General features: G+C 42.0%; 2 protein-coding genes across 3 annotated transcripts in view; one reads left to right on the top strand and one right to left on the bottom strand.

Moving 5' to 3' along the window:
- The first annotated feature begins 35 nt into the window (after window positions 1–35).
- Window positions 36–4,868, top strand: adrm1 (ADRM1 26S proteasome ubiquitin receptor). The gene is made up of 10 exons (XM_084552541.1): window positions 36–138; window positions 1,103–1,340; window positions 2,015–2,131; window positions 2,431–2,641; window positions 2,814–2,892; window positions 3,031–3,167; window positions 3,580–3,711; window positions 3,812–3,969; window positions 4,067–4,169; window positions 4,573–4,868. Exons 2-10 carry the CDS (start codon window positions 1,131–1,133, stop codon window positions 4,656–4,658), a joined length of 1,233 nt encoding a protein of 410 aa, XP_084408667.1. The 5' UTR covers window positions 36–138; window positions 1,103–1,130; the 3' UTR covers window positions 4,659–4,868.
- Window positions 4,869–4,988: 120 nt separating this feature from the next.
- The window catches only part of lama5 (laminin, alpha 5), a 91,639-nt gene continuing 72,129 nt past the window's right edge, over window positions 4,989–24,498 (bottom strand). For both annotated transcript variants that reach the window (XM_084552539.1, XM_084552540.1), the window contains 34 exons: window positions 23,654–23,837; window positions 23,124–23,264; window positions 22,877–23,028; window positions 22,676–22,786; window positions 21,985–22,096; window positions 21,546–21,719; window positions 21,185–21,381; window positions 20,992–21,108; window positions 20,619–20,773; window positions 20,349–20,478; window positions 20,133–20,235; window positions 19,898–20,011; window positions 19,626–19,808; window positions 19,211–19,353; window positions 18,902–19,081; window positions 18,565–18,704; window positions 16,140–16,290; window positions 15,494–15,627; window positions 15,192–15,357; window positions 13,960–14,094; window positions 13,001–13,146; window positions 11,957–12,089; window positions 11,095–11,238; window positions 10,768–10,898; window positions 10,498–10,671; window positions 9,962–10,091; window positions 9,707–9,861; window positions 9,362–9,554; window positions 8,823–8,960; window positions 8,529–8,688; window positions 8,295–8,425; window positions 8,011–8,104; window positions 7,811–7,930; window positions 4,989–6,086 (listed from right to left, as the gene is read on the bottom strand). In XM_084552539.1, the coding sequence (XP_084408665.1) occupies window positions 5,938–6,086; window positions 7,811–7,930; window positions 8,011–8,104; window positions 8,295–8,425; window positions 8,529–8,688; window positions 8,823–8,960; window positions 9,362–9,554; window positions 9,707–9,861; window positions 9,962–10,091; window positions 10,498–10,671; window positions 10,768–10,898; window positions 11,095–11,238; window positions 11,957–12,089; window positions 13,001–13,146; window positions 13,960–14,094; window positions 15,192–15,357; window positions 15,494–15,627; window positions 16,140–16,290; window positions 18,565–18,704; window positions 18,902–19,081; window positions 19,211–19,353; window positions 19,626–19,808; window positions 19,898–20,011; window positions 20,133–20,235; window positions 20,349–20,478; window positions 20,619–20,773; window positions 20,992–21,108; window positions 21,185–21,381; window positions 21,546–21,719; window positions 21,985–22,096; window positions 22,676–22,786; window positions 22,877–23,028; window positions 23,124–23,264; window positions 23,654–23,837 (4,920 nt within the window). In that variant the 3' untranslated portion in view covers window positions 4,989–5,937. The remainder of the gene's footprint in view (window positions 6,087–7,810; window positions 7,931–8,010; window positions 8,105–8,294; window positions 8,426–8,528; window positions 8,689–8,822; window positions 8,961–9,361; window positions 9,555–9,706; window positions 9,862–9,961; window positions 10,092–10,497; window positions 10,672–10,767; window positions 10,899–11,094; window positions 11,239–11,956; window positions 12,090–13,000; window positions 13,147–13,959; window positions 14,095–15,191; window positions 15,358–15,493; window positions 15,628–16,139; window positions 16,291–18,564; window positions 18,705–18,901; window positions 19,082–19,210; window positions 19,354–19,625; window positions 19,809–19,897; window positions 20,012–20,132; window positions 20,236–20,348; window positions 20,479–20,618; window positions 20,774–20,991; window positions 21,109–21,184; window positions 21,382–21,545; window positions 21,720–21,984; window positions 22,097–22,675; window positions 22,787–22,876; window positions 23,029–23,123; window positions 23,265–23,653; window positions 23,838–24,498) is intronic.

Raw genomic sequence — 24,498 nt, 5'->3', positions numbered from 1 at the left:
ACCCTCCCACTCTGCTCCTGCTCGCTCCCGCTTACAGCAGGCGCGTTCACGACACAACAGAAAATCAACACTCTACGTTACTAGCAGGCGACGCTAGGAAGAAAAACTTGTTGGTTCTTTCAGTGAACATAACTTCAGGTATTTGAACAGAAGTTATTTTGAAATTTCATTTTCACTTAAAGAATCTCAAAAAGACACCAGACTTGGAGTTTATTGCTATTTCGAAATTTTGAATTACTTTAAAGATAAAGAAAGTATTTGGCCTCGGTGGTTTATCGGTTTAGCCGTGTCATGGGCTAACGTTAGCATTGACAACCAGCATGACACAGGCAGAACTCATGGCTAACTAGCTGGCTGGCTAACTGCTAGTTTTGTTAGATATGCTTTGAAAAGTCTGTGTGGCACAAACTATCAGCCGCACAGTCCTTCATTTTTTTTCTAGCAAACATAAAGGACAAACTGGTGGACAGCTACCAGCTTGTAGTATTAATGCTATGCGAAAAAGCAACGATTACCGAAAAAAACAAGCCACGTAAAGCTAGCTTACTGTTCGGTATTTGACTCGCCGGCAACCTTGAGTTTGACTGCTTTAGATTGAAACGTTAGTTTCACTTTTTGGGGATTGCTCTTGGTAGCATTTTATGCAAAGCTATTAATTAGAGTTCATCGGTGTTCTTATGACGAAAAGTTACTTATTCAATTAGTTGAAGTCATTGCAAAGGGTGAAACACGGTATGAACTGGACAGATCAAAGGGCTTAAATGGAAAATCAACATTTAATTCAATTTATTTAATAGGATTATTTGGTCAAATATATTTATGTCATCCTTTGTACAGAGGAAACAGATGATAGTTGTTTGTGTTCAGTTGTATTTAATGTTTGATATTATTAAGCCCTTAGATTGAAATGTAATTTATAAGTGGCTCTGTAGAAAGTATGATGTGTATTTGCATCCTTCTAATTGGTACACAAGAAAAGCTTTTATCAGAATTAAAATATTCCAACTAATGTTCCTGCTGGTTTGTTGCCTAAATAATTGTTATGCCACAGTAAACTTCTTAACTGATCTTGTAAAGCTGACACCTTCCCATTTTCCATCAGTGTCTGGGACGGTTAAAGAGCTCTAAAGATGTCGTCAGGCGCTCTCTTTCCAAGCTTGGTCAGTGGGTCCAGGGGAAGCTCCAGCAAGTACTTGGTGGAGTTTCGTGCCGGTAAAATGACCTTGAAGGGGAACACTGTCACTCCAGACAAACGCAAGGGGACGGTGTACATCCAGCAGTCCGATGATTCCCTAATTCACTTCTGCTGGAAGGACAGGACAACAGGGAATGTCGATGATGTGAGTGACGCTCAACTACCCACTTTCGATGTAATGTTTTCTGTCTTGATCAGCAGTAGGGGTTTGCTAAATTAAAACTAAAGCATAAACTTGGAAGAAACCTGTGAAACTTCTTAAAGCTGACCATTTCCCCACTGTGGGATAAATAAAAAGATTATCTTGTATTTGAATTTTCTGTGTCTGAGAAGAATTTACCAACTTATTAACCAGTTTAACAATGGAGATCATCGTAGTTGGATTAGAAAACATTTAAGCTATTCTTCAGTCTTTAATGGAACGCATTAACAAAGTTTGCTGGCCTCATTGCACTTTGTTAAAAACTCAGTTGTTACTATCTTTAGACAAGTACACTCCACCAATACAAAGAAATTGAGGGCAGATGCCACACTCCTGCAGTGGGGACAAAATGGACTGTCAACTCAGTTTTTTCTGTATTTGCTCACAAGAGCAGTTTTCTCATAACCAATGCTGACACTCTGAATCCTAATTTAGCTGGCCTTCCCTAAAGCTGGCAAGGTGGCCGTGCCATTTCAGTGCTGCAGTGATGTTATTGCCTCGGTTTTCCCTTTTGGTGATTGGGTGATGATGATTTGCTGTGTCACAGCAACCCCTGTCTTCTCTCCATCCCTGCTGAATGTCTTGTGTTTTTTTTTTAATTTTTTTTTTATGTCCAGGACCTGATAATCTTTCCTGATGACTGTGAATTCAAGAGGGTGAACCAGTGCACCACTGGACGTGTCTATGTGCTGAAATTCAAGGCTGGATCCAAGAGGCTGTTCTTCTGGATGCAGGTGAGAAAGAAATGTGCATGATTTTCTTTTTAAATGAGGAAGAACAAGAGATGTGGAAGTGGGGACATCTGTATCCATTTATGTCTAAGCAGATGGATGTTTAATAGAGGGAAACTGAAGTGGGAGCCAATAAGAGTGATCAATAGAGTTCCACTTAATGGAAGTATTTATTTTATTTACCCATTTCATTTGAAGTATTTGTAATGCCTGTATTTTTATTTGACCCTTTTGGTGTTGTAAAGCCTGTCTTGCGTCATCACCTAGAAATCAACAGAGAATTTTTGCCCCTTTTCCATCAGGAGCCAAAAACAGAGAAGGATGAGGAGTACTGCCGTAAGGTGAACGAGTACCTCAACAACCCTCCCATTCCTGGAGCACCTGGCAGCGGAGGTGGCAGTGGCCACGAACTGTCCGCTCTCGGAGGAGAGGGAGGCCTGCAGAACCTTCTGGGGAATATGAGTCACAACCAGCTTATGCAGCTCATTGGACCAACAGGACTCGGCGGACTAGGTGATTAGCTTCTGAGATTTCTTCTAACTTCTGCAGATCATCTCGCATACACGGCTTATAGTTTGAATTCGTTCACATTTATTTGATTTGATAAACTAGACACCTGGACACTTGCTTAGTTAATCAGAGATCAGTTGGGCCTTTTTTGATTTATTTGCGTTTGTCTAAGCAGGCTTGGGAGCTCTAGCCGGTCCAGGACTTGCTAACCTTCTGGGCAGTGGAGGACCAGCCACCAGCAGCTCCTCATCCAGGTGAGACTGACCACACAGTTCACACCACCGCTGTCATTACAGCCTTTTGTAGAATGCAGCAAAAATAATTAATTACTGCTGAAATCAGGATGCTTTTCTTGTCTGTTAATTTACCTTTGTCTTCCGTTTCCTTTCCAGCTCTCGTAGTCAGTCAGCAGCAGCCACTCCTTCATCAGGTGCGGCCCCCAGACTGAGCTCCTCTCAGGCCCCCACCACCCCTGCAGCTCCTGCTGCCCCAGCTTCTTCCACCACCGGTGTTGCTCCCTCCACACCAGGTATGTGCTCTGCTGTGTCATGATTTGTAGTCACAAATTAACAGTCCACTGTTAATGCCTTCATGGTAATCAGCTGTATGTGAACTTCATAGAACATACATAATGAGGCAGCTCACAAAATGTGATACAAAACAGGGCTGCAACAATTATTTTAAAGTGATTAATGCAGAGATAGCTTACTGATTGATCATTTGGTCTATAAAATGTCTGGAACAAAAACTTTACCATCCAAACACAAAGAAAGGCGGCAAATCCTTCCAACGGAGGCTGCAACCAGGTTAACTGTGGGTACAGGACGGATGAACTGAATGTCTGGAGTGAATTTTATCATTTTTGTTACCCTGTCAATTTAAGTTAAATTATGCTTGGAATTTCTAAAGCAGTGTCTAATACACGCTGGTTTCTGTTGCAGCCTCAGCGCAGACACCGGTGGTCCCAGCCTCTGTTGGAAGCCCTCCCCCCCACCAGCCCATCCAGCTCAGTGACCTTCAGAGCATCCTCGCCACCATGAATGTTCCAGCAACGGCTGCTCAGGGATCTGCGGGTGAGTGACAGATGAGGATAGTAGTGTTGAAGTGAGAAGAGAGTAAACCCACAACTATTCCAACACATTTACTTACATCCCCCCTCCTCTCGTTGTACAGTGGATCTAGCAAGTGTTTGCACCCCAGAGATGATGGCTCCGATTCTGAGTAATGCTGAGGTCCAGCAGAGGCTCCTGCCCTTCCTCCCCAGTGGAGAGAGTTTACCACAGAGTGCTGAGGAGATCCAGAGCACTCTCAACTCACCTCAGTTCCAGCAGGTAGGAGGAATGAAGAAAATAAAGACATCAGTACAACTTCAGCTTCTTACATACTGATTGATGGAGCGTCATTGACTGTAACCTCTCCTCTCTTTAGTCTATGAGCATGTTCAGCAGTGCCTTGGCCTCCGGCCAGCTCGGCCCTCTCATGAGTCAGTTTGGTCTGCCGGCTGAAGCTGTGGACGCCGCAAACAAAGGAGGTGAGACAAACATATCTTTTGTGGCACTAAGAACCCTTTACTTCATTTTGCGTATTACTGTTTGTTTTACGTGTCTCAAATACAGTACAATGATTCAGTATAAATAAAGAGACGTCAAGAAGAGCTAGTGGCCACATGAATCACTTGTCAGAAAGTAGGTTGATGGAGAAGGAATAAGGTTTCCTCAAAAAAACATTTCCTCTTTGTCTGGTAGATCAGGAATAACGGTTAAAGGATAGGTTCACACTTGATGAAATGTTCAGTTCCGCTGAAATTAATATTTAAACGGTCTTGAGAAGATACCTGCTTTGTCTGACTGTCACAGCCTCATTAACGGAGATCTCTTTATTTCTTCCACATCCTTTCTGTTTAATCAGTGTGTATTTTTTTTCCTCCTTTTCAGATGTTGAGGCGTTTGCCCGAGCCATGCAGGGCAGTAAGGACTCTAAAGAGAAGAAAGAGGACGATGAGGACATGAGTCTGGATTAAGGCTCAATTTGCTATGCCTTTTGAGAAATTCTTTATCTTTTTTTCCCATTACCTCCTTATCTTCAATGTTGTCTTACACTTTTCTATACCAAAGGCAACTCTGCTCCCACTCAGGACAGACAGCGCAGGGTTAGCAGAGCTGTGAACAGCTAGAGGTTTCTGTTTGGGACAAACCTTTTTGATTTACTCTTGAAATTCATAATAAAAAAATATATTACTTCAATCAAAGCTTCTTGTCTTTTGCAGATAAGGTAATAAACACCAAAGTCTACAGTTTATATGAAAAAAAACTTTATTTAAACATACATTTACAACACAAGGGCAGGGAGTGGGAAGGGATACAGCTTATTCACTTTGAAATATTTGTAAAAGTGGTTATATTACATACAAGTTCACTCGTTTGGTACATGTTTACATTTATGACGGAATAAAGACGGGAGATGCTGCCTGTGACTCGGACAAGACTAGATGGAATGGTTATGCTGCATTCATGTCTTATGGGACAGAAGGACTATACGGCTTAAGATCAGACTTGATCTGATCAATTAATTTGGATTTAATTAGCCTGAATGACAGATCGAGTCTCCTTGTCTCCCAGGTCAGATTAATAGGAGTTTTCATTCCGAATCTGCCAATTCCAATAGCTCTAGTATCACCTGAATGCAACATCATCACATATGTTGATAGAAAATGTCTGCAAAATATCAACATTTTCTAAAGAATATTAAATGACTATCTGTCTTTTCCTTTACATTTCCATTTAAATACCCCAATCCCCAAAACTGATTGGTATCCCCACAAGTCCAGTCCTGTCTCCGTCACAGGTACCGTCACCTGCCTGTGCTGCCTGAGGACGTTTCTCTAGTATCACAGTGTTCACAGTGTACCGACTCAGTAGGCCTACTTAACATTCTCTGCTGGAGATACACAATACACAGCGGTTAAAGTCAAAATATTCAGGGATTTATCTGAAAACAACCTAGAGAAATCAAGCCGTTCTGCCTTTATTTACAATATACTACACATTTTAGAAGTGATTGGTGTTTTTCATTATAGAGGTGATATTTAACACCTTGTATCAGTGCATCGCTGCTGTAGCACCCTGTAGCACAAAAAAAAAAACAGGGATATTGTGGTGAAAATATAAAATATACATTTTTTTTCTGAATGAAGAAAATAAATATTAATATAGATATTTTAAATTAGCTACAGTAACATGACGCCCACCACCAGTATTTTGTAGTTGGGGAATGTGAGGGTAAGACTGTGTGTGTAGGGTCTACATGTGTGGGCAGCCCTGGGTCCCCACTGCTCCGTGCACGGCCAGAGGCTTGGACAACATGGCAGGTCTGTGGTTGATGGTCGCTAGGCGGACGCAGCCTTGGAAGGCAGGCAAGCTGGCAGGTAGACCCGGAACTCTGACACCACCTGGTGGACAGACAGAGGAACAACATGGTACCATTGATTACCTTGTAAGGAGCTGTAGGTAACTTGGAAGAGAAGAATGAGTTAATAATAGCTTTTAATTTGTAGTAATACTGAATTTAAGGATAAAAAAAAAAAATAGAAAACAAAAACATACCAAAAAAAAAAAAAAAAAAATTAAGAAAACTTTGACCTAAACAGCTCAAACTCTGGCATCAAACCAGGCTACTCAACAAGCATCACACTCAATATTATGTAATCTAAACTAATTTGCATTATATAAACTTAAGTTTTCCAGAATCTATTGAATTTGTCCATTTCTAATCTGCATAATAATGTAAATGGTACATTCTTTGTTACTTCAGTCCAGTAATGGCTTCTTTGCCAGGAAGTGACACATACACTGCTAAGCCACAACATTAAAACCACCTCCCTAATACTGTAAGTAGGTCATCACAGAATGGACATGGGCCTTCTGAGGGTGTCCTATGGTGTCCTATGAGGATGCTGCTGGGGATGGCTGCTGCCATCAAGGAGTGTCATTGCTATGGGGTGGGGGTGCCTGGTCTGGTCTACGTGGGTGCTACATGTCTAAGTAACATCCACACGAATGCCAGGTCCAAAAAGTTTCCCAGCAGAACATTGGATTGTCACAAGATGGTCAATGTTATTTACTTCTCCAGTCAGTGGTTTTAATGTTGTGGCTGATCGGTGTAAGTCTGATTGATCTGTTCCACATTTTCTCCAACATCTTGTATTTCTATTCTGTGCTGGTGTTATGAAATATCTTGTTTTTTTTCCATCCATATTCTCTTGATTATAAAGAGTACGTTGCTTTCCACTGCTGCCATTCCTCCACCAGTAACATAATGTTTCTTTCTCTAAAGTATGATGCTTCATTTTCCTTCAACTCTTCCACCTCTGTGTATAATTATCAAAAGGAACTTTCTTTCTAGATCTGAAGTAAACATATGAATACTCCATGAATGCCCCATCCCTTCAAAACTCCTCCTTCTCATTGCTCGTCCTGGGTAATGTCTCAGTTGTTGGTGCCACATTGGTATTTTCTGAAATCCTTTAATTTCCTTCTTCATCAGGAGATCTGTGTATATCTTTTTAATGTTTTCTCTGTTCATTCTGGATCACAAGCCATCCACTGTAGTACCTCACTAGAAGGTACTGTGGTGGGTGGTGTGGTGTCTTACAGTAGAATCTGTTCCAATAGCTTCTACTGGAATGACATTGGGTTAAGGATTTTTAAAGAAGAGGATTAACAGCAGACATCAGACAGCTCTGACTGTTGAAGCCAAAGTTGTCTGGTAGAGAAGTGTACTGTAGTTGCACTGAGCAACAATCTAAGGCAACGTCAGGAGAAACAAACCTAAGAGTTCTAATATTTTCATGATTTTCACGATGATACGTCCTGAAGCAAGTGATTGATCGACGGAAGGTTAAATCATCCACGTAGGTGACTAAACAAATTATATGTTGCACGTTTTTTAAGAACTATAAAACTTCTCCTTGATCACTGAAGCTTTAGAGACTGAATGATTTACTGATTAATCAAAAAAATTCACAGTTTTATGATAAAATTGAAACCATTATATGGATGAATAGTGAGTCTGACATTCTTCATAAAGAAGCTCTACAGGAGGAAAGAGATAGTGTTTGCAGGACTGTACAAATAAAAAGGCGTTTGCGTGTGTGTCAGTGTTGCATGTACTCACCGGGTGCGCCTCCAAGGTAAACAGTCTCTCTGGCCCCTGCAGAGCGGCTCTGTTTGGGGCCGACGCTGTGCTCGCTGGCTCCGTCCACGTTGAGCTGCAGGATGTTGTTTTTCTTCACCACTGCGGAAGACATTTCAGCGTTACAGCGAGACGATAAAACCGCGACGAGCGCAGGGGGCACCTCGCTGGCGCAAGCTCACCTGTGATCGTGTGCCAGCGTCCGTCGCACAGAGGTTCTTCAGGAGTGAAGGAGGTAGAGAATTCACCTTTGCCAGTGTTGACTGAAACAGTCACCTGCAAACATGATATTCTGGTTTATTTTTGTTTTTTGTCAGAGGCTTCACAGTACCACTTAAAAGGAAGAAACCTTGAGCAGAACCCAGCTGCTCAAGGCCGGCCATGTAGAGAGACCAAAATAAAAATAGGGACAGAAGAGAAGGGAGGAGAGGAGGAGAAGAAGAGAGAATCACTGTGGTAGTCTCACCTCTCCCTGGTTGAGCACCAAGGTCAGATGTTGGTCAGGTGACGTCCCAGCATGCAGCAGCAGCCCAGAGTCTGACACTGGTCGAACCTCCAACTGGATTTCAATATCCCGACCCAGAATCAAAGACTCATCTGCAGGAATGGTGAGAGACAACTCAGCAGGGCGCAAACAGATGGACAGACAGATAGACAACTTTAACAAGTGAGATAAATGATAGAATAAGATGATAAGTACCTATTGCGACGTGTCCTCCTTGCCCAGAGAAGTAGGCTCCGGGCTGCAGATGGTTCTGGAAGCAGGGCATTGTCCCCTGGCTGTGAGAGGGGCTTCCTGCAGGGGCTTCATTCAGCGTCAGGTCCCTGACACAACCGATGAATCCACCAGAGCCCGGGACCTGAAGGATATAACACACAAACAGTTACCACACAGCTAGAAAAGATGTGTAATGAAGGTGCTCATCTGCTATTTATTTATTTTTTTTTAAATTCCTTCTACTTTTAAGTCTGGAAACAGAGTCTGGATGTTTACCGTCAGCGAGGGCGGGACTCCTCCCACATATAAAGGCCCGACGAGACGAGTCCTGTCTCCTCCAGGCATTTTCTTAGACTGAGCCCCGATACCATCCACTACCAGCATGATCTTCTCCCCTTCACGCTTTATGAAGACCTGCAGCGGCATGAAGAACGAGGCAGAGCCGGTTAGATTACAGGATGAATATCTCGTGCAACAAAGATAGTTTCAATTCTGTCTGAAGATGTGTGGCTGGCGTCAACATATAAGCGGGAGTATTTGTTGGTTATTAAGATACTTGAAAAGGCGGTTTATATTTTGTTGTGACTGCTCCAGTAATGGTCTTCCCTAAGGCATTAACTTGTGAACTTAATTACATTAATGATGTTAATAATTTTCTAATTTTACTCAGCCTTAGTCACTCTTTCATAGCTCTAATACTTAAAATACATACAGATGAAGAATGCATAAATTAAAAATATAATATGCAAATGTTTAATGCTCACTGAGTGACAATATTCAGTTCACAACCTTAATTTCTCATCATGTGACCTCACCGTGTGCCAGTGGTCGTCGTTGTATCTCTTGCGGCTCCGCAGGCTAGCCTTCCTCTTCCCTCCGTCTAACAAAAGCAGCAGGTGGCCGTCCGAGACGCTGAGCGACATCACGGCCCCACCGCGCTGCCCGCCGGCTGCGTACAGCACCAAGCCCTCAGAGGAGTTGATTTTTAGTGCCACGGAGATGTGAGGCCTGTAGGGGGAGATTTGATTAGCTGTACACATTCACTCTTTGGGCCAAGACATGTGATCCAGAGTCCAGTGTGTGCTCAGCTGTTAGCTCTAGTTTGGTCTCTACTAATTCCAGAGGCAAATCTATCATTGACAGTTAGCGTTCCCACTCACATTGAGCTGACGAAGCTGGGCAGGGCGTCGTATCTCTGATAGCTGTGCGTGGAGCCGCTGAAGTGAGTCGCTCCGCTCTCGTGGTCCGACAGCTCCCCCTGACACGACCCTCTGGTGTTCCGACTGTGAGTTTTTGGCAGCTTCTTGTGCTTCCCCTGGAATGGAGAGATGGAGCTGACGTTAACCTTGTCCTCGGGCACATCCATGGCTTTGTTGTTATGGTTTGGAAAAGGCAAACTCTATGCGTGTGCGTACCTTAGGTTTACTGTGTTTAGGCGGGGAGGCAACGATCTGCTGAGGTTTTTTAGCAGCAGGACAGTCCATAGGAACGTTTGCGTTTTCTTTAGCTTTCACCAGGTTCAAAACCGTCTGGATACCTGTTTTCCTGGAGACAAGAATCATATACACATCTGAAAACAAAGGCTATGAGCTAGCATGTATGTCTGGATTGCTGAAATGGTTTTGTGTTTCAGCTCAGTAGCACTGAGAACGGGGTTACTGTCCAGATGTTTTAAAGATCTAGATGTAAAGTTTCTATCAAAACAAAAGAAAAGGTGTGCTTGTTGTAGCTGCTGCATCTCTTTGTTTGTTCATAGACTGTATGGAAAGCATCTGAACTCTAAGGGCCGTGACACCCAAGCCCACACTTGGCTGTTTGTTGTTGGCGAATTGTGACTATAGTTTTTCCGATGTGTCACCGCTGGCACTAGTCAGACCCCTCACGGCTGCTTATCAGCTGGGATTCAGTAGCAATGAAATGTACAGTTAACCAAAAAAACACATGATCTTACCTCTTAATAAAAACATTGCTGATACATCCGGTAAGGTTGGCGAGACTTTGGTTGGGCGTTCCTCCCAGGTAGGTGGTGGTTCCAGCTGAGGTTGTCACACTGGCTGAGCTGCTGTCCTGCCGGGTGCTACCACCCTTGTCTTTCTCCAGCATGTCGTCCATGTACAAACGTATCCTGATAAAAGAGCAGCCAGACAGTCAGCAGACAGTTTGGAAGCTGCACACCGGCTCCTCTCTTGGCATTGCGATGACTTGAAAGCAGACTCCGTACCCTGACTCATTGTTGTAAAATGTGACGTAGTGACTGTTGTCGTCGTTGTACGTTTTCTGAGTCCTGATCTCACTGCTGCCGGCTCTCACCACGACATGGCCGCCTTGCAAAAATACCTGACAGACATCGCCCTGCAGCCATGACGGATTACAAAGAGTGTTTGTAAGACATTACATAACAGAACATCTACGAGTCCAATGCAGGATGGAGGAAAATATAATGAAGAACACATCTGAAATGTATCAAATAGGAAGAAAAAAAGAGAAAGAAAGCTGCTGGTCACAGCAATAGGAAACAATAGGAAACTATTATTAACTTTATTCTGACCTGATCAAGGTGGTAGAACATGAGTCCCTCAGTCTTGTCGGTTCTGAAGCTGAAGCTGGTGTAGAAGTTTTCCCTGAGCCTGGGCACGTTTGTCAGATTAAAGTACAGGTAACTCTGACCTGTGAAATGTCCCTCACGAGCCACCTGCACACACACAAAGAACAGGTCAAGGATTTATTTTCTCTAAACATCACAAATATCCAAATCTCTCCACATCCTGGGGACACTTTGTTGTTTCACGCCGTCTTCCACTACTCCTGTCACGTCCATCATTTGCACTCTAAAGTAGTATGCATTCTATGCTTAACAAACATTATTATTAAATAACATCACATGACAGCTCCTTTAACATAGCCTAATGACCATAAATAGAAGAGTAGGTCTGATGGACAAGTGTAGGCCTTGCCTCAGACTTGCAATTCTGTGTTGTGCTTCCTCAACCTCAACTAATTATTGACAGGATAAAGCTTATCTGGATACACATCTTTCACATTAGAGATACGAATTATCAATGATTACATTATTTTATCTCAGAGAAATAAATGGACACTTGAACAAGCATCAGCATTATATTATCTACCTATAATGACAGAAACCATCCTTGAAAAAAATGTATTTGTATTTTAGTGTTTAAGTTTGGCCCATTCCCATCCCCTAACATGGAGGGAGTGGAGCTCATGACCTATACTGCAGCCAGCCACCAGGGGGAGCTCTACTTGCTTTGGCTTCACTTTTAAAGGGGCAGTTCTGTTGTCCATCTATATACAGTGTATGGTTCTTCCTAATATCCCATTTTAAAAACATAAAAAAATGAAGTTACTCCCTTTTTTCACAGGTTGAACAATAAATCATCTCCTCTTACCAACAAGTCACTGTCACAGCCGAAACTGACTCCAGAGCTGTTCATCCTCTTCAGGTCAATGTGAGAGCCTTCTGCCTTGACATTCCTGAAACAGCCCTTCACAGAGCCCTGCTTGGGAAACACAGCCTTCAAGCTGAGGAGAGGAAAAAGACAGAATCAACCCACCTGACAGACTGAAAAACAACTCCTCACACAACTTGCAGTAAAACATCGCCTGATTAGGCACAAATGAATATAACACATATCTAATTTCAAAGCTGCATACATTGTCATTATTGTCAGTTATTTCTCTTATGTGCCCACAAAATTAATCTAATTGTCCTTCTCTTTTTTTGGTATGGTGTCCACTAATTCCTAGCTTTACATTTTTAGATTTCAAGTTTGTCAGCAGCTTGTGGCTAACTCTGGTCTACTGGCTGGTGTCAGCTTTTACTTTAGAGAAGGTTTATCAGAAGAGAAGATGTGTGGGAAAATAGATAATGAGAGCAGAGCGAAGTGAAAGTATCATGGAATGAAAACACTGGACCAAAAGATCATGTTTCACTCGACAAAGAGTCATTGTTGACCGTAACTCATGTCGTGCCCTAATTTGGAACTCTGAAACAGTTGTCAAGGCTTGCATAATGTTTTCAAAGTCTGAAGGAAATTTGAAATCACTGTAAATTTAACCCTATGTTTGAGTCATTCCAACTACATAACTACAATGTGTACAATGAGTTTCATATTTGTCACTATTTTCCTGGTGCATCAGTTTGATTTCCTGTAAACCGTTTTAGACCTGCACATATGTTTGTAAAAAAAATCCTGCAACCTGCAAACTTGAGTTTCAAAAGGACAAAGCGTAACTTAGAAAAGTCCATCTATAGGTTAAAGTCCTGCACTGCGTATTACCAAAGAATAAGAATAATCCTTACTGATACACGTGTATTTTTTCTGCCAACAAAAGATAATAATAATAAAAAAAATATTTCAAAAACACGTTTTAGAAACTGAGAGGTAGAGGTAGGATGAGGCAATGCTTAGAAAACGATGTGTTCAACTCACCTCTCAGGCATTTTGTGATTTGGTACTCCCCCTAAGTAGTAGGTTCTGCTGAACTGAGGGATGGGCTCGTCGAACTGGTGGGTGAAGATGGACTGGCGGAGGTTCCTAACCACAAGTTTGTTCCCTTTCAGGATCAAAATGTCGAGCTGCAGAATCAGAAGGACATCATGAATCATTTGTATTTCTAAAGCATGAATAATCAGAAAAATCTTATTTTCTTTTTTGACTATGTCTACACACACATACAAGGGATTTGTAGAGAGATTAACAGCGATGAAAAGATCAACATCAACAGGGATGTATACAGAAAGAAGTATCTGTTCAGGAAAATATATACACTTGCTGGCCACTTCATTACACTAAAACAAAGACATTCTAATATAATAGTTTAGCACTAAATTTTAACTTCATGGAGGTTATCGTATTCCGCATTAACAACAGAGAGTTAGAGATGTTTTTATCACTTTGACAACCCTATTTTACTCATTGGGCTAGGCTAAATAACGAACATGTTTGTGTTTAGCAGCACCACATACTACATCCTCCATTCTCAAATGATCATACAGTTGAATCACCACCTTTCTTACATGGTTCCAACATAAACTGAACATTATAGCCATCATGAAGGAGGATCTAGTGGAGGACTGTTATATTAGAATGCAGCTGTTTCCACTAGTACACCTAATGAAGTGGTTAACTAGTGTATATATTGCACAATGAGTTGTGAAAAAGCATGGCACAAACTATATCTAAATATTGTATAATAGTCTGTTATAAAGGTAGAAGATTTGCTGTAGGAGGGAAATAAATACATTTCTAACATGGAGGGTAAGCGTTGGTTTACCAATTTATTCGCTAAATGAAAACACCATTATTGAAAACAGGTGACATCCAGACAAGTTTAAGTGGAAAATGACAATGAAACGATGATTAAAGTCGGAAAGACCCGAGGGACTCACAGATCTGGCTTCGCCATCACTGATCTTTAGGAGCGACGCCACGTTCTCTAGAGGCTCAAGCTCCTTCAGAGAACCAGAGAAATCATAGAAAACCGTGGCTTTGCCGTTACGCACTGCCAGACACAGGAACTGACTCTAAGGGTGGAGAGACAAGGAGAAAAATCAGCTGTGGAGTTTATACAGTAACAATGACATCCAGACATTTATAGCCATATCAGTAGGATATAGACACATGTTTTCAAACTGACTAATGATTCCTGAAATTTACAGGCCATGTTCAGACCTGGTATTAGCATGCGTCCTGATTGATATGACCACAAGTGGGCAGCTTTAAGTACAAGTGGAGACACACCGCTTACTGTTATTTATTTATTTCTTTTTCAGTGCAAAGGGTTCATGAAAATAACACATACAAATCACTATCCATCTCAAGGATGGCAGAAAGCTGCAGAACAGCAGACAAACATTAATTGCAAGAACTAATTTGTGCATTTTTACACTAAGACAGAGTTCAACATTTTCCCTGTATACCCACTCTACCTCACCACTATCAGCAGTGGCCACTGGTAAAAAGTCGCTGTTGTTTGTGTACTTTTGATTTGAGGTCCGCTACACTACTTCTCGTATTTAGCTTTGTGCACCGTGTTGTAGCGGCAACTTAAATTGAAATCTTTCATTGCAGAAGCAGACTAAGCACATAGGTTTGCTTTTAAATTCTGTGAACAGATAATCTTTTTCCCATTTCACCTGAAACACACACACACACGATTTTCTCCATCAAGTTTTCTCTCTCCTCCGCTCTTACACGGCTCAACGTCTCTTCTTCATGGTGGAGAAGACCCGGTGGAAGCGTGTGCGAGGCGGCGTCTGAATTAGAGGCGCCATCTAGTGGCCAACTGTGTCATTACAACTGATTCAGTGCCGCAGAGGACACATTTTTAGTTGCTAAGTCAGTCTAATAAATGTTGAATAGTTACTTTTATTAAAATCAATGCAACTAACAAAGGACAGACATTTGAGTAGCTGGTACATAGGAGGCAGTTGTTGTAGTCTGCTGTGACCATATATTCCTGGGCAGGTGCACATTAGGGTGCAGAGCTAGAGTGAAGTGCCAACGTAGAAGCATGAATCTTTAGATAGTTAAAAGAACTGAACTACACTGAATGTCAGGGATATTATGATGAATCAGTGATCAAGTAACAAGTCATTTATAGAACAAGTGAGGCTTTTACCGCATTTTGCAGCAGGAGCAGGATTCCGTTGTGCGAGAGCAGTTTGACTTCCTGTTCAAAGCGTATGAATGCTTTAATCTCGTCACTATGGCTGATCTCAGCAAAGCCGGTGCCATCGAAGTACGATGCGTCATTCACCCAGTTCTGAGTGAGCGAGGGCTTTGACCTGTCAGACAATTTCACATCAATCAGGCATCACAAAGTGGGAAAAATGGAAGCTACAACCACTAATTTCACAATTACAAACTGAGACGTAAAGAAAGAAAAAAAAGACATGCTACGGCAAGAGTGTGTGCGCTGACCTGCCACATGGTTTATCCGTTGTGGTGTTTAGGCTGAAGGTTTTTTCAAAGTTGTACAGACTGAGCACCTCCTCGTTCAGAGTACCTAGCTCGATGCAGCCTCTAAAGTAAGGCAGTGCAAGCGGGGCAGGCATCTAAAGAAACAAAAACATAAAAATAAAATGATGCTGCTTAACATAAAACATTGTGTACTGTAGATAATAACCTGGGTGAAATATTACTGTTCATTACAACTGCAATTCTAAATTGTCTGTAGGTGTGTGTTTTAACAAACCATTATCAACTAGTTCAGACTGATTCTATGTAGACCTAATTACTATATCCTACCATTAATTATCATGCAAGGTGTTGATTGCCTATGTGTGTAATTGTAGTTATTTAGATTTACAGGTTTATATGCAACAGAAACTGCAGTGGTAGGCCATTTACCTTTTACAAAGCATGCATCTATGTTTGAGGATGAACACTGTAAACGGTGCAGACCTTGAATCAAGTATACACTCAGACCAATACTCATCAAAGGCCCTGCATACCCACACAAGTGCTTCCAGTTATTGTAAATTTGTGAAAGTGGACACAACCAGAAGGTAAAGGTGAAAAATGGTTCATATACATTTCAATAATCCTGTACTTATATAATACTTACGATGAAATTTGGTGGGTATCCTCCCACATAGAAGACAGTTTCGTTGGTCAAGAGGTTGAGCAGGCCCTGGTCTCCTTTAGCCTCCATAGAGGCTTTGGTGGATCTTTGGCCTCCATCTGAAGACAGGGACATCTCACCGAACTGGAGGGTCCTGCATTCACCCAGACAGACCATTAGATATGAGAATGGCAGAAGCAGAAACTAAACAAGTGAGAATAAACACATTTTTTGAGTCATCATCGATAAATCGATTATATATAAACATGAAAATAACACGTGTCATAAGCAGTGAAGGGAAAATTAGGCATTTTGGAAGAAATGGACAAATGCAAGCAATGAACACCAGGGCCCGTATTCCTAAAGATTTTTAGCACTAAGAGTTGCTCCTAGTGGCCAAATTCTAAGAAAATTCTTAGAATCATGATGTTTTCTAAGAATTTCCTCTCAAAGTTAGGAGTAGCTCCTAGTAAAGATAAAAGGTACTCCTAAAGAATATTAGCTCTTAAGAGAGCTCCTAAGGTGAGATCTGTTAAGGAGAGATATTCTCCAAACACTGAATGACAATCAAGCTTGTTACAATCACAGTATCACCGGAAATGAAAGTCATCACAACACTGAGGTATTTAGCAACAGGAAAAATGCACAAATGCAACAATGCAGCAGTGATGATGACTTGGGGCCAAATCTACGTCTCTAAACACTTTTATTCTCATCGACCAGTTGATCCAGAAGCAAACACTGTTCCTCTGTCCAGTTGGGTTTCCTACTTCATTTCTTCTCCATAGCTGTTCGGTTTGTGGAAGATTTGAACACCAACCAACACTGCTTCTTTTAGGCAGGTTAGCAATCACAGAAATTGATGAAAGCTGAGCCATTTACCCTCGTTAATACCAAATGGATGAAGAATGACCAGCATGGTAAATGAATGGACGCAAATAAATAGAACTATCAGCATATGAATACTGTGCAAGTGGGCCTGAGTTTAATCACACATTTTATAGGATAATTTTTAAAGTATAGCTTACTATTTATTTATTTTTATGTAAAGTATTATTTATAATTACACAGTCTTCGCAGAGATTAGATGTTCTGTTATTAAGTCTATTGATTTGACGGTCCATTCTAGGCCAATTATCACCAAAAGTGTATTTTTATCTAGCTTTTAGGATCAACCAATCACACCTCTTGAAATGATGACTCATACCTAGCAACGGGGTCAACCACACCTCCTCACTAAGATAAGAGTTTCTGTCCATTCCTTGCTCAGAGTTCTCTGAGAATGTTCTGGAATCACTCCTAAGCTAAGACTCCTAGCTAGGAATTTTTAGACTAAGGGTGCATCCGAATACCCATACTAACGTACTGTTCAGTAGGCGAGACGCAGTACGTCACAGTAGTAGTACGTCCGAATTCTTAGTAGACATCGACTAGTAGGCGAAAAATACCCGGATGGCCTACTACCTCCACAGTATACAACGGTAGCTCACTACGCTATCCCACAATTCAGCGGGAGCCCGCTAAGCGTAGAAGAAGACGAGCCGCTGGGAAAATCAAATCAGACAAAATGGCTGAGACCGTTGTGACAGCTACAGCTACGACAACCGAAGTTTATAAATGTAAGTATATTAGGATAAATGTTGAGTTTAAAATGTTGGTTGTTTCAAGAATACTTCTCCGAGGTGGCTTTAAAATTTCGCGGCATCCGTCGGTGTGCGTCATATGTGTCGGCGTCACATGTAAACATCCGGGGTCAAAGGACAGGCAAGATGGCTGCCCAGTACGTCCGAATTGTATGCCTACTATTCGCTCGCATACATAAATAACGTACTAAATTGACGGTTGAGTAGTACGTTCTAACCGACGTTAGTATGTACTGACTATTCGGATGCACCCTAAGTTAGGAGCTCTCTTAGAGGATTCTCAAAATCTTTAGGAATACGGGCCCTGGTATCATGGGAAGTCCTCTAACAGCCTAGGCCTACATAAGAGGCGTACACATACGAAGAGACTAGCAGCCATGTGGCAACAGGAGAACATGGACTTTTAATGACATTCAATGAGCTGTGGAAATGATAAGCAACCTACCACCACATTCACTATGTTGATATGTGTGAATGGGGCTTGATTCACATACAGTATGTGAATCAAAGAGGAAGGTTTTTAGCCTGTTCTTAAAAGGAGAGGGAGTCAGCCTACTGAACCAAAACTGGGAGCTTGTTCACAGAGGCACAATTAGGTCTTTACCATAAGATGGAGCTTGGTCATTATGGGGCTCGTATGTAAGGGGAAGGATTTTATTTATTTTTATTTATTCTGGATTTTGCAAGAGAAGCTACAATTGGAGAAATATGAACTCTCTTGTTCATGAACAAAAGGCAACATACTGAATGCTTGCAGAATATTCAGATGTTATCGTGTGCTTTACCTCTCCAGGATGACGGTGTTGAAGTTTCCTTTAGACTGGACGTCTTCAGCCACCACCACGTCAGCAGTTTCTCCTCCAATGTTTAAGTACCAGCGCAGTCTTTTCCCCTCCAGCACCATCCCCAGGAATTCCTTACTGGACTACAAACACCACAGACACAGGGAAAGATTTCAAAAGCAGCACAACGTTTTACTTCCAAATCCACTTTACACCATATACTCTTATGTTCAGAGTGGCACAACAACCTTATTTAATGAATCATTAAATAGACGACAGTTGCAACATGAAATAAAAGTCAACACAAACTGGGGATCTACGTTGCCATGATGATGCTTACGTTCTTGTTGCCGAGGTAGAACACAAACTGATTTTTTGCGCTTGTGTCACGCTTCTTTTGTGTGCCCTCGGCCACGGTGATGTAGAACTTCATGGAGGTGTAGGCAGCCATGTCAGCCAGGTTGGGCGGTGTACGAACTTGAACCCCTGACTTCCCATTAAACTTCACTGACACACCCACCTTGATGTCGGATAGAAAAAAATCAGTAAGAACATATCATGGGGGGGGGTCTCCTTCTTTGCTATAATTAATAAGGTAATTAATTCAGTTCAATATTGTCTGAGGTGGCGGATACATGACCGTGAGTACCTTGCTGGCGGCATTGCGGGCCTCCTTTATGAGCTGACGGATGCGGTTGATGTTCTCTGAGATGTTTGGCATTTGTGCGGAGTGATTCTGCAGTTCATCCAGCTTCTTCATGAGAGTAGGAATGGCTTCCCCTAGCTTGTTGACTACAATGAGAGTAAAGATAGAGTGTTGTATTAGTCACTTAACATCCTCAGTTTTGTCTCATTAACAGTCAAAACTTAAGACAATTTACTTTCAATGAATCAACGAATTATTTATTTGATTGTTCTAATTTTATTTTTCATATTGTATAATTATTATACAAGTGACTTCTGATAACAGCTGAGGAGAACCCTCTTCAAAAGCCTAATGAAGTCTACCTACTATTGGCAACTGACAACCGTAGTACACAGAGAAACATTCCCAAGCCTCCTACCAGTGTTGTTGGCGTCCATCAGGGCGTTGTTGATGTCAGCGTTTGTGGCGTTAGCGTCTCCGTAGGTCTTCTGCCATTGGTCTAGCTGTTCTTTAATAGGTCGCAGGGCGTCGTTGACTTGGGTGGCCGTGGTGTTTGCCAGATCTGCTGCCCGCTTCACTTCATCAATCTCCTGACTCACATCTGTTCACCGTAGAGAAACACGAATGTTCAGAATAACGCACTTATAAGTTGTGAACCTGGACGAAGCTTCTGTCTGTGTTTGTGCGTACTTGAGGTGAAGTTGAGGTTATTCTGAACCGCTGCCAAATCCTTCATCATAGCAGTTTGTTTGGTCTTGGCATCTTCAAGGCGCTTTTGAGCATCGTCTAGCTGAGGCTTCAGGTCTGAGTGGCAGGGAGACATTCGATTCAAACTTAAAGTAAGTGTGCCAGACTCTACACAATTTCACTGTGTCATTTTTCATAAAAAATACTGATGTAAACATGTTTGTATGTTTGTGTTTACCATTGTTCAGTTCATCACTTAGTTGTTCAACCTCGTCCTTCAGCTCCATGCTGTGGTTCTTCAGAGCAATAGCAACCTGACCAAGGTTCTGGTCCTTTACGTTCTGTTAACACACACCAGTGTTACAATATTACAGATTAATAACTATAAATAATAGTAGTTTGAATTTGTGCATGCATAGGTATTCAAACAGAGAAAAGAATACACATCTGATACCTTCAGCGTGTCATTGGCAGCTTTGTCAGCTTTCTTGGCAGCCTCCTCTGCCTCCTTGATGCTGTTAATAATCTTGTTGTAAGCTTGTGTGACGTCTACGATTCCATCCCTCTTGGATTCTGCTACCAAACTGCAAACATTTGACAAATAGTTATATGTTCTCTTAATTCATGATGAAAGTTCAAGTTTCACTACTGTTCCCAGCAGTGAAACTTGACGGCCTCCTTTGGCAGATGAAGACTATACGGTCGTAGCTAATTAGTCTCTCACCTGGACAAGTTCATGGCTAAAGCGTTCAGCATCTCAGCATGTTTCTCTGCTTCCTCCACCAGTGGGATTTTAGAGTCAGTCAAAGCAAAATTCTGCACTTTTGCTGCCAATGGAGTCCTGGCGCCATCCAGCTGTGCCGCCAAACGCTCATACTCCTGCAAAACACACATCACAACTGTTAAAACAGGAGAATTTCCCAGTGTGTCCTGGTGGTTAAGGCACATTGTCACCTTGCTGTGATTTGTATCTGTAGGTCTAATAATATTAACATCTGTAAATGATTGTTAATATCCCTACTTAAGCGTTAGATTTGCAGTGAAGCTATATAATCAACAAGCTACATAATCAATTCAGTGTGCTTGTTTATCCTAACCTCCTTGGAGTCCTGCAGCATGGGCAGCATATTGTTGACCTGAGCGACATCATCTTCAGCCATGCTCAGCTGGTCGTTCACCTCCTTCTGCTTCGCCAGTAATTCTTCTATCCTCCTCTGAAAGAGACAGAGTAGTTCCACATCAGATTCTTTCCTTTAAAACTGCTCGTGTTGATTTCTCTTGTAAACTCACTTTATTTTCCTCCAGGTTTTCCTCATTAACGTTGTTGAGCTCTGCTGCTCTGGCGGTGTTGTTCACGGCCTCGTTCAGGGCGTCTCTGAGGTCCATCATTTCAGAGTTGAAGCGGGCCAGACGGTCTCTGATAGCTTTGGCCAAGTCATTGTTTTCCTCTTGACTCCCCGAAAGCTCCTTGTTAACACGATTCAACACTATCAGGACGGAGACACAGAGAAGGATTTAAGAAGGTGATCACAACTACAGCTTCTTTTTGTTCTGGAAGAGCTGAAATTGAATCACTTTTGTCCAGTGAGATGCTGACTCTGTGCAGCAATCTGTTCCACATCTAGTAAAAGATGTATGTAAATAAACTCACACTTCTCCGCCTCCATCTTCTCCTTCTCGGCCAGTTTCTTCTGTCCCACACAGCTCCTGTACCTCATCTCCCTCAGCATGGCCTGCACCTCCCTTATGATCTTCTCCCTCTCATCGTCGTCCTGCTCTGCGTCAGTCTCATTCGACAAGGACCGGTTCGCCATCAGCAGGATGTCTGTGGAAAAATGCATAAAACATATTTAAAAAAATGTGTCTCAATCAACTGTTAATAAATTTGTTAAATAATTTGTATCCTGAACAACATGGAAATGTACCTAATAATTTAAAGCAGGAGTAGTCTAGAAGCTATTTCTTTATCAAACTTAGACAAAGTCAAAGCCTTCAGTTTATCTAGACCAGATTTCGCATTTTTTATAAATAGTATTTTGTATTGTGAATATAATTTTGAGTTGTACATGAAACTGTGTATGTTTATATACCGTTTATATTCATGGTCACGTTGTTGAGGAAGGACAGCAGATCTTCAGCCCTCTGGTATGTGTTAGTGGTACTGTTGTGCAGGTCATCAACCCTGTCTGTCATGGCAGCAGCCTAAAAATACCACAAAACACACACTTTATTTTACTTTAGTTCAGTCAGGACCACTTTAGCGAAAACAAACTTTTATTTGCATTTGCAGTGAATCATTTGTGGCGGTATGGTTCTGTTGTGGAACCTCCCTGCTCTTCTATGCGCCCTAAGCTCAGGGAGAGCAGGTGTAAAGACCTCCCCGATACAGAAAGGGACAGGCATCGCTGACACAGAAATAATACTGCTTAACACAGCCACATCATACAAGAGGCTGAGGTGGAGGTGGGTTGATAAGTAGCTTGCAGATGAAAGGCTTAAAAAAAAGCTTAAATGAGGTGCCTAAAAAGAGATTTGCCAATGCATACCTCACCTGAGCTGTCAGCCGATGTGGGCTGGGCTTGTAAGCCGAGCTTGACTAGCCTGAACTAACAATCTGCTCAATTTATGATAAAGAAAAAAAACTTCTGAGTGAAAACTAGATAAAATAAGATGATAAGAAGAGAAACAAAAGTGTTGCTGCCTCAAATTAAAACTTCTCAAATCCTAAAAACATTGATCAATGCATTTATTTAGAAAATGTAAAGTATGTATGTTTCCTACTTTCTTCTGCAGCTCGTTAATGTCATCATCGATATTCATGATCTCGCCATCCAGCAAGTCGGCTCGATTCCTGCTGTCATCCAGCGTACTGTTGTAGTTCTCTATGGCACGCTACAATCACAAGAAGATGAGTTCAATAAATAAATACCTGCCTTCAACACGGCACCAACAGCACACGTGTGTTTGTGTGCGTAAACTCACAGCGATTTCCTCCACAGACTTGTTGAGGTTGTGCAGCTGAGCCCAGGCCATGGAGCTGGCGTTGAGATTACCCAGCTGACTGGCCACCGACTGGAAGTCCTCGTTCATCTTGTCCAGATCTTCCAGCAGGACGATGACACAGCTGTCACATGCTGCAGACAGACACAAACACAGTATTTAAGAATGTTGGGCTTTCTTTATTTCTGTTTCAACCGTTAATTTGCTGTGAGCAGTATGTTTCACTCACATTCACAGTGCATGCCAGTGCGGTCCACTTTAGGGACGCTGTATCTTTGTAAGCAGGTGTCACACTGCTTCCCCGTCATCCCGTCGGGACAGCGGCACTCTCCACTCCGAGGGTCACAGCGACCTCCATTACAGTCGCACTCTGGAAGGGACAGAGAGGGTTTTGATTGTTAAAAAAGTGTAAGCATGACAGTTGATTTGAGGGTAATTTACATGGCAAAAAAAAATCTACCTCCAGGGTGCATTCACATATCCCTGCAAATGCATGAATACTGTACAATTATTTTGTTCTATTGCTACAGTTGCTACTAATGCTGCTCATACTAATGCTACTGTTTGTGGGTCTGTTGGAATAGAAGCTTTTTCTTCACAAATGATTTCTTCACAAATGATTACTGCTCAAAGTTACCAATAAAATGATAAAAAGCCATTTTATGATGGTGGGAAGAGTCTGTTATTATTACTATAGTTTGCAGAGAGGTGAACTTTGTGAATGTGTTGTGTTTTCTGTTGTCTCATGTATTTGCTCACTCCTGCAGCCGTTGGGTCCGTAGTCCCAGTATCCCGGAGCGCACTGTCTGCAGCTTGGTCCGTTGACTCCGGGTTGACAGGCACACTGACCGCTCTGAGGATCGCACGGCTGAACGAGAGCTGCCGAGGCGTCACAGTCACACTGACGACAGCCAGCGCATGACTCAAAGCCAAAAGAGCCCTCCTGAAGAAAAGAAATAAAAATAAACAGGCAGAAGTGAAGCTGAGGACACAGAAGATTTTTTTTTTATTTGTTTTCTAAACTAACATGGTAGCAGGCAATACCTGCAACTGTTATTTGCACCGATCAGTCATAACATTATGACCACTTTCCTAATATTGTGTAAACCTCTTTGATCAGGTTTAGATGGGACTGAACTAAGAGACACAGCTCATGCGAGTATTCTGGTATACACCGACGAGACATAACATTATGACCCTCTTCCTAATATTGTGTAGGTCTCCCTTGTGCCTCCAAAACAGTTGTGACTCATCAGAGAATGGACATGGGCCTTCTGAGGGTGTCCTGTGGTGTCTGGCAACAGAATGTTGTTAGTGAGGGCCTTTGGGTCCTATGAGGGGAGGGTCCTCTGTCAATCATCCCACAGATACTTGATCAGTTTGGGATCTACTGAATTTGAAGGGGTCCAAAAGTTTCCCAGCAGAACACTGAATTGTCACATGATGTTCAATGTTCTCTTCTCCTGTCAGTGGTCATAATGTTGTGGCTGACTGGTGATTTATGAAAGAGGACTTCCAAGCTGTGCGAATTAATTAAAAGAGTACATTATTATATTTTTTGGAATTAATAATCCACCATGAAGGTTAAAAGATGCATCTCTTAC

This window comes from Chelon labrosus (genome assembly GCF_963514085.1).
Source record: "Chelon labrosus genome assembly, chromosome: 10".
Lineage (NCBI taxonomy): Eukaryota > Metazoa > Chordata > Actinopteri > Mugiliformes > Mugilidae > Chelon > Chelon labrosus.
Note: the sequence above shows the minus strand (reverse complement) of the source record. Positions and strands in the feature narration are given on the sequence as shown.